Genomic DNA, 13254 nt, shown 5'->3' with positions numbered 1-13254 from the left:
GTGAACAGAGTATTACTTGATTTTTTTTCTCTTTTGGAGCAGTATTTTCACTTTCTCGGCCGTCATTTGAGTGCCTGCCACATCCCTTTTATTGACGCTTGCTGGAGCGTGTGAGGGGAGATGTGGCCAGACGCGCCGCAATCCGCCCATTTCAACAGGTGCAGCGTCAGGTACCTGCTATGAGCAGGGTCACGCGCGGTTGGCTGAGTTCTCACGTCAGAACGTCTTAAAGTTGCTTCTAATTACCCCGGAGCTCCTTCCTGAGGCTGTCGTGAATAGAGCCCGACACCCCAGACGATGCGGTGTTTCAGCAAGCCGGGCTGCCTTTGCAACGACGTGTCTTTGAGCGGCTGGACCGGTGCTCTGAGGTCAAGCACCGCAGCCTCCGAGCCGAATCTTGTGGCGCGCTCCGCCCGTCCAGACGGCAGATGCTACCTGAGTGCTGGTAGTCCACTCCTTTCCCCTCTTCTCTCCCTCTTGCAAATCGCTGACAGTTCGTCCTGGTGTTCTTTTAGAAGACCAAGTACGTGCACGCGATTCCAAAGCAGTAGTTGTGTAGAAGTCATCTGAGTTTGAAACGCTTGTTGCAAACCGTGGAGTCAATCCGTGTGAAATGATGCTATTTGCAGGTACTTCCGCTCCCCTGGGGTAGCGCAGTGCTTTGGGGAGGGGAGAGGCGGGAGGAGGAGGGCACGGGGAGGCACGGCTGGGAAGCCGCGGGGAAGGACGGCGTCAGTGATTTTGCCTGGTGACATTTCACGCCAGGCAATATGACTATCCTTCTCAAGGTGATTTGTCCCCCCCCCCCCAACATCTTATCTCTTTATGCTTGAAACCATGAACATCTACAACCCATGTCAAGAACTTCCACATCTGAACTGCGTACTGCGTGAAGACATGAAGCAGGTTAAGATGTATTTAGGGAGATTTGAAAGCTATCTAAAGTGCTTTATACTCTAATTTCCTAGCCTTACCAGAATTATGGTTCAAAATTTGTTTGTACATCATGAAATTTTAGGTTGAACCATGTTCCTCCCATCCACTTTCAAATATGTCCAGAGTCAGAATGTGAAGGTAAAAATTACAGCTACGGTTTATTTTCCATATTGAATCTAGCTTTTAATTAGAAATTTCTTGTTCCCCATTTGAGTTTGTTATAATTACATAAACACTGAAAGCAGAACTAGTTTGGTTTGTGTAACTCAAAAGAAATTTAAAATTTTGATCAGTGGAGCAGGTGAAAAAAAATCATTGAGTTGAAAAATAATAGTGGGGCCTTCATTGCTGTTTGATTAATAATTCTGGTTATGGCATGCATACCGAAAGGAAGAACTAGAACTTCCTTTTTTGTTTGTGCAGAACCTGACCTAACACCATGTGGGTGCCACTAGAAACACTAGACAAATAATGGTAATTTAACTAATTAGAATTTCAATTTTATGTAATGGCAACCAAATATATTCCACATATCGCAGAATCACAGTGGTATGATACTGATACCCTTTGATTTTCATTAGGGTAAATTAAGAACAAAATTGAACATCATCATTTGGCACTGAATTCTGTGGAAGGAAGGTCGGTGGTTAAAAATGTCCCTTCTTCTGTACGCTGTGATTAAAGCGCGTTAGCAGAGCTGTGTGCATGCCTACGTGAGCTACGCGGACCGCTTAGCTGCCGGCAGTGCTTTCAGCCCCTTGCTGAAATTCATCCAAATCCCCCCTCGCGGATTAGAAGAAATAAGAGCTAGGAGAGGAGAGAAGGATGTAAAATCCGAGCTGAATTTTACTCATCCGTTCTAATCATGCGAGAAGACAGTTCCTCAAAGGGCTGGCTGTGTGATCAAAGTGGAGGAGTGGGTCCCGCTCTGCAAAAACAAATTTCATCAGAGGCAGTGTTGATAGCTATGTCTGAAATCGAAAATATGAGGTCACTGGTTTGCACCCATATAAGAAAAGCTGGACGCAGGCCATCTAAGCCAGCTGCTTTATAAAATAAAGCGATTTACCTGTAACTAGGACTACCTCAAAATCTATTTGCATTTTATGAATCTCAAGAATTTTGAAGACTTGTTAGACAAATAAACACAAGTGTTTCGTACATGTCTTTTTGAAGGAAGTCAAGTGTACTTCCCTTCGTAAATCTATCCCTGAATCTCCGAAAACTTAAGTACTTTTTATTCTATTTTGCAATTTTGCATATGCAAGTGAATTTCTAGGCAAACTCCATAACCCTATAGCAACTTAGTAAGCAATTGGTGTAGTTTTTTATTGTCTGCTCAACAGATGTGTTAATTAATTAAAAGTTAAGAGTATGTTGAAAAAAAGACCTGTTTAATTTCAGACTGAATTTTTCTCTGATGGCTTTTCAGCTACATCAAAGTATTTTAGGTTGTACAAAGACATTCTCTCTTGCATGCTTCCTAGAAGGAAGGATCCTGCTCAAATCGGACATGCAAGTCCTTCGTGGACCTAGACCAAAAGTCTCACTAAAAATCAATGCTAACTTGATTTTCAGATAAAAAAAGTCACACTTGAAAATGAGACCACCGGTTTTTTTGAAAGATTCTTCTGCTATCCTTAGCAAATTTAGGACCTCCTCTTTATTTCTTCTTATTAAATAAGCTCACTTATTTTTGAAGTATATAGAATTAGTACTTGAAACGAAGATTTATATAATGGCTAAAATAAACTTTCATACTCGTAGCCCTGAAAAGAAATATAATTGCAGGAAGAAGGATTTTATTAGCACAACTCCAACACACTCGTTAACAAAGTTCTTATTTCTTATCAGAAATTCTTGATGATATGTTAATTGTAAAGACACTGACTAGACATTGGAATTCCAGGTTAAAATATTAGGAAATTCAAAAGACAGTGATGTTAAGAGATGAATGAAAAAAAAAAATCAACATTCTCACTGGGTCAGCTTTCAGAAAGGAATTTTCTCAAACGTCATGGTATTTTAAGTAGTTTGTTGCTTAATAGTCCCCAAATGTCTTGACACGTTTTGACATTACCCAGACTATTTTCTTTTCACCTGAGAAGTTGTGGGGTTTTTTTAAATCTTTCCTTCCCCCCCCCCCAAAGATTATGTAAAGAATTAAGTTATTTGAAACAGGAATAACCATTAAAAATAAAGAAATAGACCTAAAACTTCTGCAGTTTCACCTGTGTAAAAACGACAGGTAGATACCTTATCCTTGGACTGAGTACATCTGACTTTTAGTCGTCATTATAATTATTATAAAGCATAGTCACACCCCCTGAGCTAACTGTAAAGAAGCTTGCCTGCTTAGTCTGGTGTAACATCCTAGTCAGTGAACATGAACTTCGTGAAGCCATCATTAGATGAAGAGCAAAATCAGTTGACCTTTGCTGACCCCTTAGCCATCCTTGTTAGACACTGCAAGTACCTGAGTGAGTTTAAAGCTTGATCAGCTACCTCTATCTTACTCACAGTTAATATTTTGAGAGCAGGTAGATAAACTTGTAGAGCCACAGTTCCTTTTCTGCTTTACTTCTGTTCTAGGAGGGAAAAAAAAAGTCATGATTTTTAAGTCTTCATCTTTCTATTTTTGTCAGAGTCGAGGGTCCTTCTACATTTCATTCCTCCCAGTATTATTACAAGGACGTAAATTCCTTCTTACTTGAAATGGTCCCAGAGTGAGGGCCCAGTAGATCTCCCTGAGAATTAGCCTACATATACATGCAGAAGGCCTTTCTGAAGATTGTTTTTCTCATCCACCTCCAATGACTTTTCCACCTTGTTGTTATTTCCTGGGAATAGCCAATGAGTCAGAATTGTGCTCTATTTATGCTTGGACCCAACAAGCAGGTAGGCCAAGCAGAGGATGGATTGCTCTCCATGCCCTTAGTCATTGCAAAGGTGTGCATGCTCCGCGATATGATACTCAATGATGCACAGACAGAACCTTTTTATAGGTAAGACAACCCATAAAGTGACAACTGCCCACAATTTCTTGTTTACCAGGACCGTCTCTGCTCATTGAAGCCTAACTTTCCAGCAGTATCAAACAAATGGTTGCAAATTAATGAACTACTAATTACATCTGGTAACTGAGCTACTTAATGAGTGAGACTGAGCTGGCTGTTTAGCTGTAGTAGCTTGGATGATACTGTAACTTAGGGTCTTGCAATGCCATGCTGAGCTTACCACACGCATTCCGGATGCATTACTCAAGGCAGAGAGATGAGTTAATGCTGCTACCATGCTTCCAGTATTTCAGCTGGTATGTTGAGAAACTGTTCTCATTAGCTCAGTATTTCGCCACCTTACTTCAGCATGATTTGGAGAATCCTAAGAGTTACTGATATTGTTCTTAGCAGCTAGGAGCTCACTAAGAAAATCCACCCCTTTCGTTTTTTCTCTTCTACAGTCTTTATACCAGGCGTATAAATGGAAGGCAGGAAAAGCATTACCTGTTCAAATTTTAAGCCAGAGAAGATTTCTCTGAGACAGAGAACTTAGTTGAAAAAAAAAAAAACAAAAAACTAAAGAAAACTGTATCATAATCTTCCTAACAAATTCAAAATTGTAATACAAGATATTACAATAATTTCAAAAAAATATGAAATCAACCTTTATAAGCCTTTGTTTAGCTCACAGGTTAATATTTCCCATGTTTTATAAGAAAATAACTGAACAATAGGGATAATCTGGATTCACTTTTAGGAACAAAAAAGAAAAACAATAAAGGGAAAGCAGATTGGCTTTAGAAATCTAAATGTTTTATGTCTTTAAAATATCATGTGACTCTTTCAATTATTCAAATCAAGAACAGTTTAAGGGCTGTCACGTAGCTAAGTAGCGCTGACATTAATGAGCTAAAATCTACTCTCAGTCTTATAGTATAAAAAACATATGCATCAGTATTTCTAAGTCAAGGGAATTAGTCCATACTTACGCAACTGAAACAAAACATTAGTGCTGTTGCATTCCTCCTTCGACGGATCTGGTTTTAATCAAACTATACTGCGCTCCTCAGATTTGCTTTGCTGCAGTGGAAGGCAAGTGGGAGTGTTTCCTTTAAACTGCTTGGCTTCCATCACTAGTACACCAAAACCTGTATATCTCATCCTAGCTACCAATAATTGATTAAGTCGTAATGGCAGTGTAGTTTTCCGGGCTACATTTCTGCACTACAGGTTCTTTCAGAACCAAAATTTTACAGCAGAAAATGGTTCTGTTTTTTCCTCCTTCTGGTAGAGTTCAGTGAAACTCAGTGATTGGCAACTGTTATGATAAAGTATATGAGGAGGATGAAAGCTGGGATTGATTGAACAGCTGTGAGAGGCTCTGTTCCAATTGTATTTTGATCAGTGATAAGATATCCTCCCTTTTCTCCCTGTGATTTGTCTCATTCAAATTACAATAACACGGAATTGCCATCAACAAGAAATCCTGTGTAGTTTCAAGTTTATCTGGCTCATAACATAGCAAAAAACCAAAGGTGCTGATTGCAAAAGTTTTCTTGTTATGTTACTAAAAATGAATAAACGACCTAGTGCACTATATGAGCTCATATGTTTTATAAACTTGTTTTTGGTTTCATTTCATATAAAAATGATCACCTTCTATAATTCCCAAGCACTGTAATTCTGAAATTAGGTGATATCATAAGTTTTTGAGGTTTGTTTGTTTTTAAATCATTTTCTGTTTCTGTTTTCTGATGGTCATATTATGAAATAAAATGATCATTGTTAAAAATCTATTGGAAGTGTTGCCACATTTAGGATGTTATTAAAAGCCTGATAGCCTGAATGTTTGTAGTAAAAGAAAAATGTAACAAAGATCTCTGGGTTTTTTTTAATATTATTATTGCTTTTTGCTTAGAGTGAAATATTAAACTACTGATTAGGTGATTGCCCATTAATTTAATTAATTACTTTGAAGAATATTTCCTTTAAGTAAATTTGGTAATTCATCTTGAACTATACCATAGCCTGTTAGCAGGATTCTTTATTATTTTTTGTTACAGTAGACACTTGAGTCTTTCTCCTTACTAAGGGCCTGATCCTAAGGTCCCAATGATATTTGAGGAGTAGGGGAAAGAAAGTAATTCAGGTATAAAATAGCAGAATCCTGCCAAAAATAGCATTCTTCAGGGCACTGGGCATGTTATCTAGTATTAGATTTTGGATGGAGTCAATCTCACCTGATTTTAAATATCTGAAAATCACCTCTCTGAGTAAGCTACTATCAACATTTGTAATAAATAGAAATATTGCACTGTTTGCATCACGGGTTGTCTACTTTGTCCACTTGTCTAGTTGACTCATACTTCGGATGCGGGAATTAACTCACAACAAGTCTGATGCATTTTCCCTTCTTCATCCTTGGTTTTGCCAAAACCTTTCATCTGGCTCATGCCTTAGAGGAAGCTCTCTTGACATGCTGCCAGTCCCTGCCTTGTTCTGCGTGACTGGTAAGGGCAAAGCAGAGGGGTCCCACACAGGCTTTCCACTGTCTATATGCTGAACTATAAAATGGCTAGGCTGTGCAGAAGAGGTTAGAAGTTAGAATAACCACTCCTTTCCCTTCACAGCAGCCTAGTATCTTGGAATTCAGCAAATAATCACGCAAAGAGTAATGGCTAATTTATATCTGGTTTTATTTAGAAAGATACATATGCTAATACACAGAACAGGCACAATGTGCATCTGTGTAAGCAACGAATGCATGTGCAAACACGCGGCCACCTGATACTCTGTAGCTAAAGCAAAAGCCTGGCGAGAGAAGAAGGAAATGTTCTAGCATGACGTTGTGGGAGGTATTGCTCACAGTTCAGCAAAATCCCTGTTTGATGGCATAATACTCTTTGACTCATCTTTTATCTGCTGCGAGGAGATATACAGTGAGATCTTATCACTGCAGGCGGAGGAATGAAGGTCGGGAAATTTGTGCAACCATCAACCCACTCATTTGATGCGCGAGCATGTTATGACGAGCGGAACTGAATGCATAATCCAGTCACCGTGCAGAGTCACTAGTGATAGGAAAGGGCCAGATTTGAGTCCTACTGAAGAAACTGGGGGTCCTTTCCTATGATTTCTGTGGGAATTGTTATGGGTCTTTGATCCCTATTAATGAAAATATCTTGTCTGACATGTTATTATGAAGACTATAGCAAGAACACAGGCCAATTTGCTCATTTGTAGCATAGACAAACTCCTGTTCCTGAAAAAGATAGTTTGCTTGATATTAAAGTATGTACAAACTAAGACGGATTTCTTTTGTTAAGTTCTCCCCTTGACAAAATTCTGCTGAAGGAACAAGGATATAAAACAAAGTTTACAGTGGAAAATCAGCCACGGATATAGCAAACTCAGGATTTGTCTGACTGTATTCATCTTACCAATAGCCATGATTTTCTGGCTTATTCTTTAATGAAAACGTGTCATAAAAATAAACCAAACTTACATTCCTTGTGCATGCATATTTCCATTGATTTCACTGTGGGAATTTGACCCTCAGTGTGTATACATATTATTAAACTGAAATTCCATTAGCAAATTAAATAATCATCTATTAGAAGGAGGACAAGAGTTAGGGACTGGTTTTCTTCTGTAAATTTGCCAGCTTGCTCTGGCGAAGTGAATGTTCAAACACAGGTCAGAGACTGGATCAACAAAACCCTCAATTAATAGAAGAAAGGTCAAGGAAGCTAGGGAAAGGCATATTCAATGAAGTGCAAATACCAAAAGGTTTGGACACTGGCAGAAAAAGAGGAGTAAAATGGAGTAAGCAGGTCAGCAGGGCTACAATTTATATTCTTAAATGCAGTTGAGGTGGAGTGGTTAGGAGGAGAATTTGGCCCGCAGATCTTGAGAAACTGAAACTCCAGCTGGCTTCAGTGACTCTTTCAAGTGAATATTCAGGATAACGTAGCGGTTTTGAATGTACAGTGCATTTCAAACTGTTAGATTTGGTCACCTGCAACACTCAATAAACGTGAAGCAAGCACCAGTAACAAAAGCGATGAAGTCTTTATTACTTTCAGAGTATCACCACCCACTCTAAGTGTACCCCTTACAGCATTTTATAGACAATATTACAGCCATAACGTGGGGTGGTTAGCTTGACAGGGAAATGTTTGGAACAGCAGGAATGCGTACAGCTGAAGATACATCAAAATGAAGTAAGAAAACACCCTCTGAGCAATTATTGAAGAAAGGTTATTTTGCTGTAACTGCTGGAGGAATAAAGTTACCATCTTTACAATAAAAATAACTGGACAAAGCACAGAGGAAGTCAACAAGTGATTTTAAAATCTGGCAACCGTTATATGTCTGCACAGGTCCTGCATGTGCCCAGCATGTTTCTAACCTTCAGTACACACAACGAAGAAAAAGAGAAGAACTGGGGTGTGCAGAGTAGACAGTACCAATGCCACTGACTTTGTGAAGGCGTTAATCATTTTCCTCTTGTCATTGTCATGCAGTTTTCATTGTAAATATTGGTTGATTTTAGCATCAATTAGCTATGTGCCTCACCAGCGTGACTGATCGACAGTTCAGAGAATTGATGGACGTCCGTGCCCTTCGGGGAAAGTGCCCTGTCATTGCTGCTTCTGTCTTCTGCCCAGCAATAGCCACTGGCTGGGTACTGCAAGAGTGCTGCATGGTAAACACTTGGAAACTAATTAATTTGAGGAAGTGGAATACTTAATTTGTATTGATTGTGCAAATGCCATTGCTTTGCTCTTCAGCAGCCCTTTCCAGAATGTCATGTAAAGCCCTATTCATTACCAGAGAAATAAATGTAAGTCAGAATAAAAAGCAGTGGAACTGCAAGGATTATTTAGGTTTTCACCTCTCAGTTGTGATGTAACTCAATCCTAATTAAATCTGCAGTGAAGGAGAATCGTCAGCATCTAGTCAATAGCATCTAAATGTCATTTCTGCCCTCAACCTATATTCTCAGACTAGTTCCTGGTAAGTAGAAGCCTGATTTCACAAGAGGATTTAAAATACAGTGATAATAATATTCTGATTTTTTTTTAATGAAATAGAACTGGAAATCTGGCCATCTCCTGCAAAAGTGAGAAGCACAACAGATACTAGATTAAAACCCAGGAGTAATGTCTTAATCTTGCAGGAGGCAGCTGGGAGTTAACTCAATTTGATTCTAAATTGCAGCTCCACAAAAAAGAAAAAGAAATAGTGTTACCTTCAACACCATTGCATATTTTAAAGAGTCCTAGAAAAAGAAAAAAAAAATTACTACTTCCCTGCAGAGCTACACCTGGTCCTTTTAAGTTACACTGTGGAGCATATGAACAGTGAAGATGATGATGTAGTTTACTCTTGGCCATAATAAACATTAGACTCCAATATCATTATCTGATATTTTTTATGAAAGTTAGAAAACAAAAGACAACATCAAACACCACTTGTATGTGTGAATATTCAGAACTCATTAATAGAAAAATCATTTCAGTCTTCTAAATCAAGCAGCTAGGTGACTGGCTGAGCGTCTTTCCATTTACATTAGTTTCTCATTTGTGTAGCTCTGATTTCAGCAGCTACTTCTCGTTATGCTGCAGTCACAGAGGGCAGAATCACACCTAGGAGAGTTCAGACTAAGATGAAAAAAATGTATGAGGGTTTTTGACAGCTATATTATAAGAAAAATTAACAGATACAGATGACAGCAAAGCATTTCTAGCCAGGAGAGATCTAAGACAAGTTAAGCAATCAATCATCTGCATCACTCACTATTCAGCAGAGAGACATTCAACATCTGAATCAGTCATTACAATGTAAAGAGAATTAGTAAAGTCTAACAAAATGCAAATAAGTGAACTGGAGGACAATACAGTCAAATTCTAAAACTTGGCAGGAATCCAGAAGAATTATTTTGACAAGACTGCTTGGGGTGATTTGATTTCTTCTTGTTATATTAAAAAGAGAGCGAAAGAGAGCGAGATGGAGAACCTAAGTGTTGAGTACGAGTAGCACAAGTTTTAAAAAGCGTGCTACGGTATAAATGTATATAGTCACATTCAATCAGAAAAGTCCTGGAACAGAGACTATAGAGCCTTCCCGGGCGCTTTGTTGCACTCCTAGGTGAGGGAGCTCTTTTTGATGCTATTGAGAGTTTGTCCAATTAAGTGCAAAGAATACAAATCTAGGCTGAATATTACACATCCTCTACGTGTTATCTTCCTTGAATGCGCTGCCTATCCATTGTGCAACAGCAGCCAGGAATCTTCTTCAAAATTCATCCAGTATATATGAATATAAAATACAGGTTTAACATCTGCGTGACTACTAAGTTGAGACTAATGAAATTCTGTAAAAGTCTTAAGTATTGCTGTTATGTAGATCCAAAGGAGCCCCATTTGACATCCTCTATGTTCTAGTTAAAGGAAAAGAGGGAAAAAGGGTGTAAAAACAACAAAAAAAGGAAAATAAAGCAGAATCAATTTATTATTTTTTTTAAATAAAACAACTTCACCTTGATTTTTATCAACATAATGAGTACAGCTGGAGTAATGGTTCAAAATGGAAGATAGTAATCTTATTCAAGAGCAAAAAGGGAAATTCTGCATTGTTAGGCAAATTCTGAATGTTGTGAAGCTGTTTTGACAAGAGCAGCACACACCCATGGCTTGCACACGTGGCATAGCACCACGAGCTGTCTGAAAGTCTGGCTGTGCCCTCTAGCAGTCTTCTCCTTGGAGGGTGATATGTTCACTCCCTTCCTCATATTCCTGATGGGTCCTGGCCTGGGATGTGAGGAGGTGCATCAGTGGAGCTGCTGCTGCACCTAGAGCCCTATGTTTGTTCCCGTGCCTCCTAATGCCAGGGCTTGTACTCAGGACTGGCATACATGATTTATAGATATGTATGAAATATAGGGATAATTTTTTTCTCTCCTCTCCTCTCCTCTCCTCTCCTCTCCTCTTCTCATGCTGGAACTATTAGATTTTCTGTTTAGATGTGCATTATATCCGCTGATCAACCTCAGATTGATGCCTGAAAATCTCACTGATTGAACAGAATTGAACTTTGTCCGGGACTTAATGAGTTACCTGGGTAGAATTTACTACCAAAAACCTTCACACAAGATTCTCATTGATGTTATTGATGTTTGACCTTGCAGTGTATAGAGCTGAATCTCACTAGCAGTTTGGGTTTAGGTACTTGAAGTGATAATACTCACAAGCCCAGGTACGAAAAGCTTTCACTAGTTTTCACTCCATAAATATAAATTGCTAAAATGATATCCTTACAAAGTCAGATACTAGTCTATATATCACTTAACTGTATTAACATAGAAAGTATTGCCTTTGTCTTACAGAAATGCTGGAATCCAACAATATCATCAATTTTAATGGACTAGCTAATAGCTCCAGTTACCATACTTTCCTCTTGGATGAGGAGCGGAGTCGACTGTACGTTGGAGCAAAGGATCACATATTTTCTTTCAACCTGGTTAACATCAAAGAATATCAAAAGGTATCTTGAATCATGGTTTATACAAAGTAAATGTGCACTTTTAACATTGTACAGTTGTTGTTACCTCGACTATGTAGGGCACTGTTTGAATCGTGTAGTAAGTGTTCTCTTATCAGGGATACTATATGACAAAAATAAAATAAAATAAAAATCTGACTCTATAAAGTGAAATTTATAATGAGTGTAATTATATAATCTGCAACATTTTTTCCAGATTGCAAAAAAGTAATTGAGAAGCAATATAGTAACTGTAGTAATGATAAGTTAATAATCCAGCTGTTTCCCAAATAAGACACACTTTCATGTTTGCTGCTAAGTAAAACAAAGGTGGCTGTTATGACAGCTTACACAGAAATATTACTCTGCATTTGTTGCAGGTAAAAAGCAGCTCTTTGAGAGTCTGAGTGTTGATTTCTCTTCTTTATCACAGCAATTTCAGGCACTGTATTTCTGCTGCTCATGAGACATAACAGATTACAAATTGATTAAAGAGCAACAGATTCGTAAAAAACTTGCTGTTCTTGATGGAGAGTATAATTTTCCAGTAAAAGCTGGGGACAGATCAAAAGCTGACAAACAATTCCATGACATTCCAGAGTATGCTTTTGTTTGAGCCTAAATAAATCATTTTAGCTTTTCATTTATTTCAGTGAAAACAAAATGCTTAGAAGGTAAACAGTGAGATGGAGATTTGATTTGTTATATTTAAGTATTTTGATGGTACGTTTTAAAATCTAGGGACTACTCTTTTTTGAGAGATATATTGCCTCAATACTCTGAGATGTTTTTTTTCTTGGTGTTCCTGACCTTTTGCCCGTTTGACTATTAGCTTCCTAAGATGATAGCAATAAATACCTTGTGTTTTCTGTTCAGGGGGAAGACAGGCTATTCATTTGTATTCTCTAAGGAAAAGGGATAAAAGGAAAACTGGGTATTTTCTATTCTCTTTAGAGAGGCATAAAGGAAACTAGCTATTTATTTGAATTCTCCGAGGGATTCATAGTTTAATGTGAAAAACATCTGGAATAATTAAAAGAAAGAAGGTGTTTCCAGTGTAGAAAACAGTTCTGCAGAATGGGAGGGATTGTATCCTACAGATTTCAGGATTCAAGTACCATTAGTACACTCCCTGAAATTGTACACGGATAGTACTGCAATAAAAAAGAATTACTGTTGGTGGCATGAAACTGAATGTTCAAAAATAATTTAAAGAATAATCTTTAAGTCTTATATTTAAACTTCATACTTAAGAATAAAAAAGAACTTTAAGATTTTTGGAGTCAGCTGAGTAAAGAAAGGAGGGTCACTGAAAACAGTTAGATCAAAATCCCAATGTTGCCAGTGCTGCACTAGGGCTGGAACTTCACCAATGGTTGGTGCCATCTTATTAAAAAGATTTAAGGTTACTGTATAATTACTGAAAGCAGCATATGACACGAGAGCAACAGAACTCAAAAAGCCAATTTTTCCAGTGGAATGGTGCAATTTAGCTCTTTAGCTCTAGACTATAGAAAACAGACTGATGTTTTCTATGTTTCTAATGTTTTAGAAAAAACACTGTACTGAGACAATGAAGAAGGACAACATATAGACATTCATTTTATAGATTAAAATACTGCTTTGAACAATATAGAAATCTTTACCCAAAACTTGAACTGAACTTGAACTGGTACTTATGAGAGATCTGAGAAGTTTGGTTAATGTTTTCCAACCTGATAAATTTTAATTTTCACATATCTCTGTACATTTTAAGCCAAGAATAGAAAAAGGA

The 13254-nt window shown here is 38.0% G+C and overlaps 1 protein-coding gene across 2 annotated transcripts in view; it reads left to right on the top strand.

Annotated features, from left to right (window-relative positions):
• The window catches only part of SEMA3A (semaphorin 3A), a 170463-nt gene that overhangs the window by 38149 nt on the left and 119060 nt on the right, over positions 1-13254 (top strand). For both annotated transcript variants that reach the window (XM_085298929.1, XM_085298938.1), the window contains exon 3: positions 11326-11483. In XM_085298929.1, the coding sequence (XP_085155055.1) occupies positions 11326-11483 (158 nt within the window). The remainder of the gene's footprint in view (positions 1-11325; positions 11484-13254) is intronic.

The sequence above is a fragment of the Rhea americana genome, unplaced genomic scaffold, assembly GCF_003343005.1.
Source record: "Rhea americana isolate MKP2758 unplaced genomic scaffold, rheAme1 scaffold_1, whole genome shotgun sequence".
Taxonomy (NCBI): domain Eukaryota; kingdom Metazoa; phylum Chordata; class Aves; order Rheiformes; family Rheidae; genus Rhea; species Rhea americana.
This window is presented reverse-complemented; position numbering and strand designations above follow the sequence as displayed.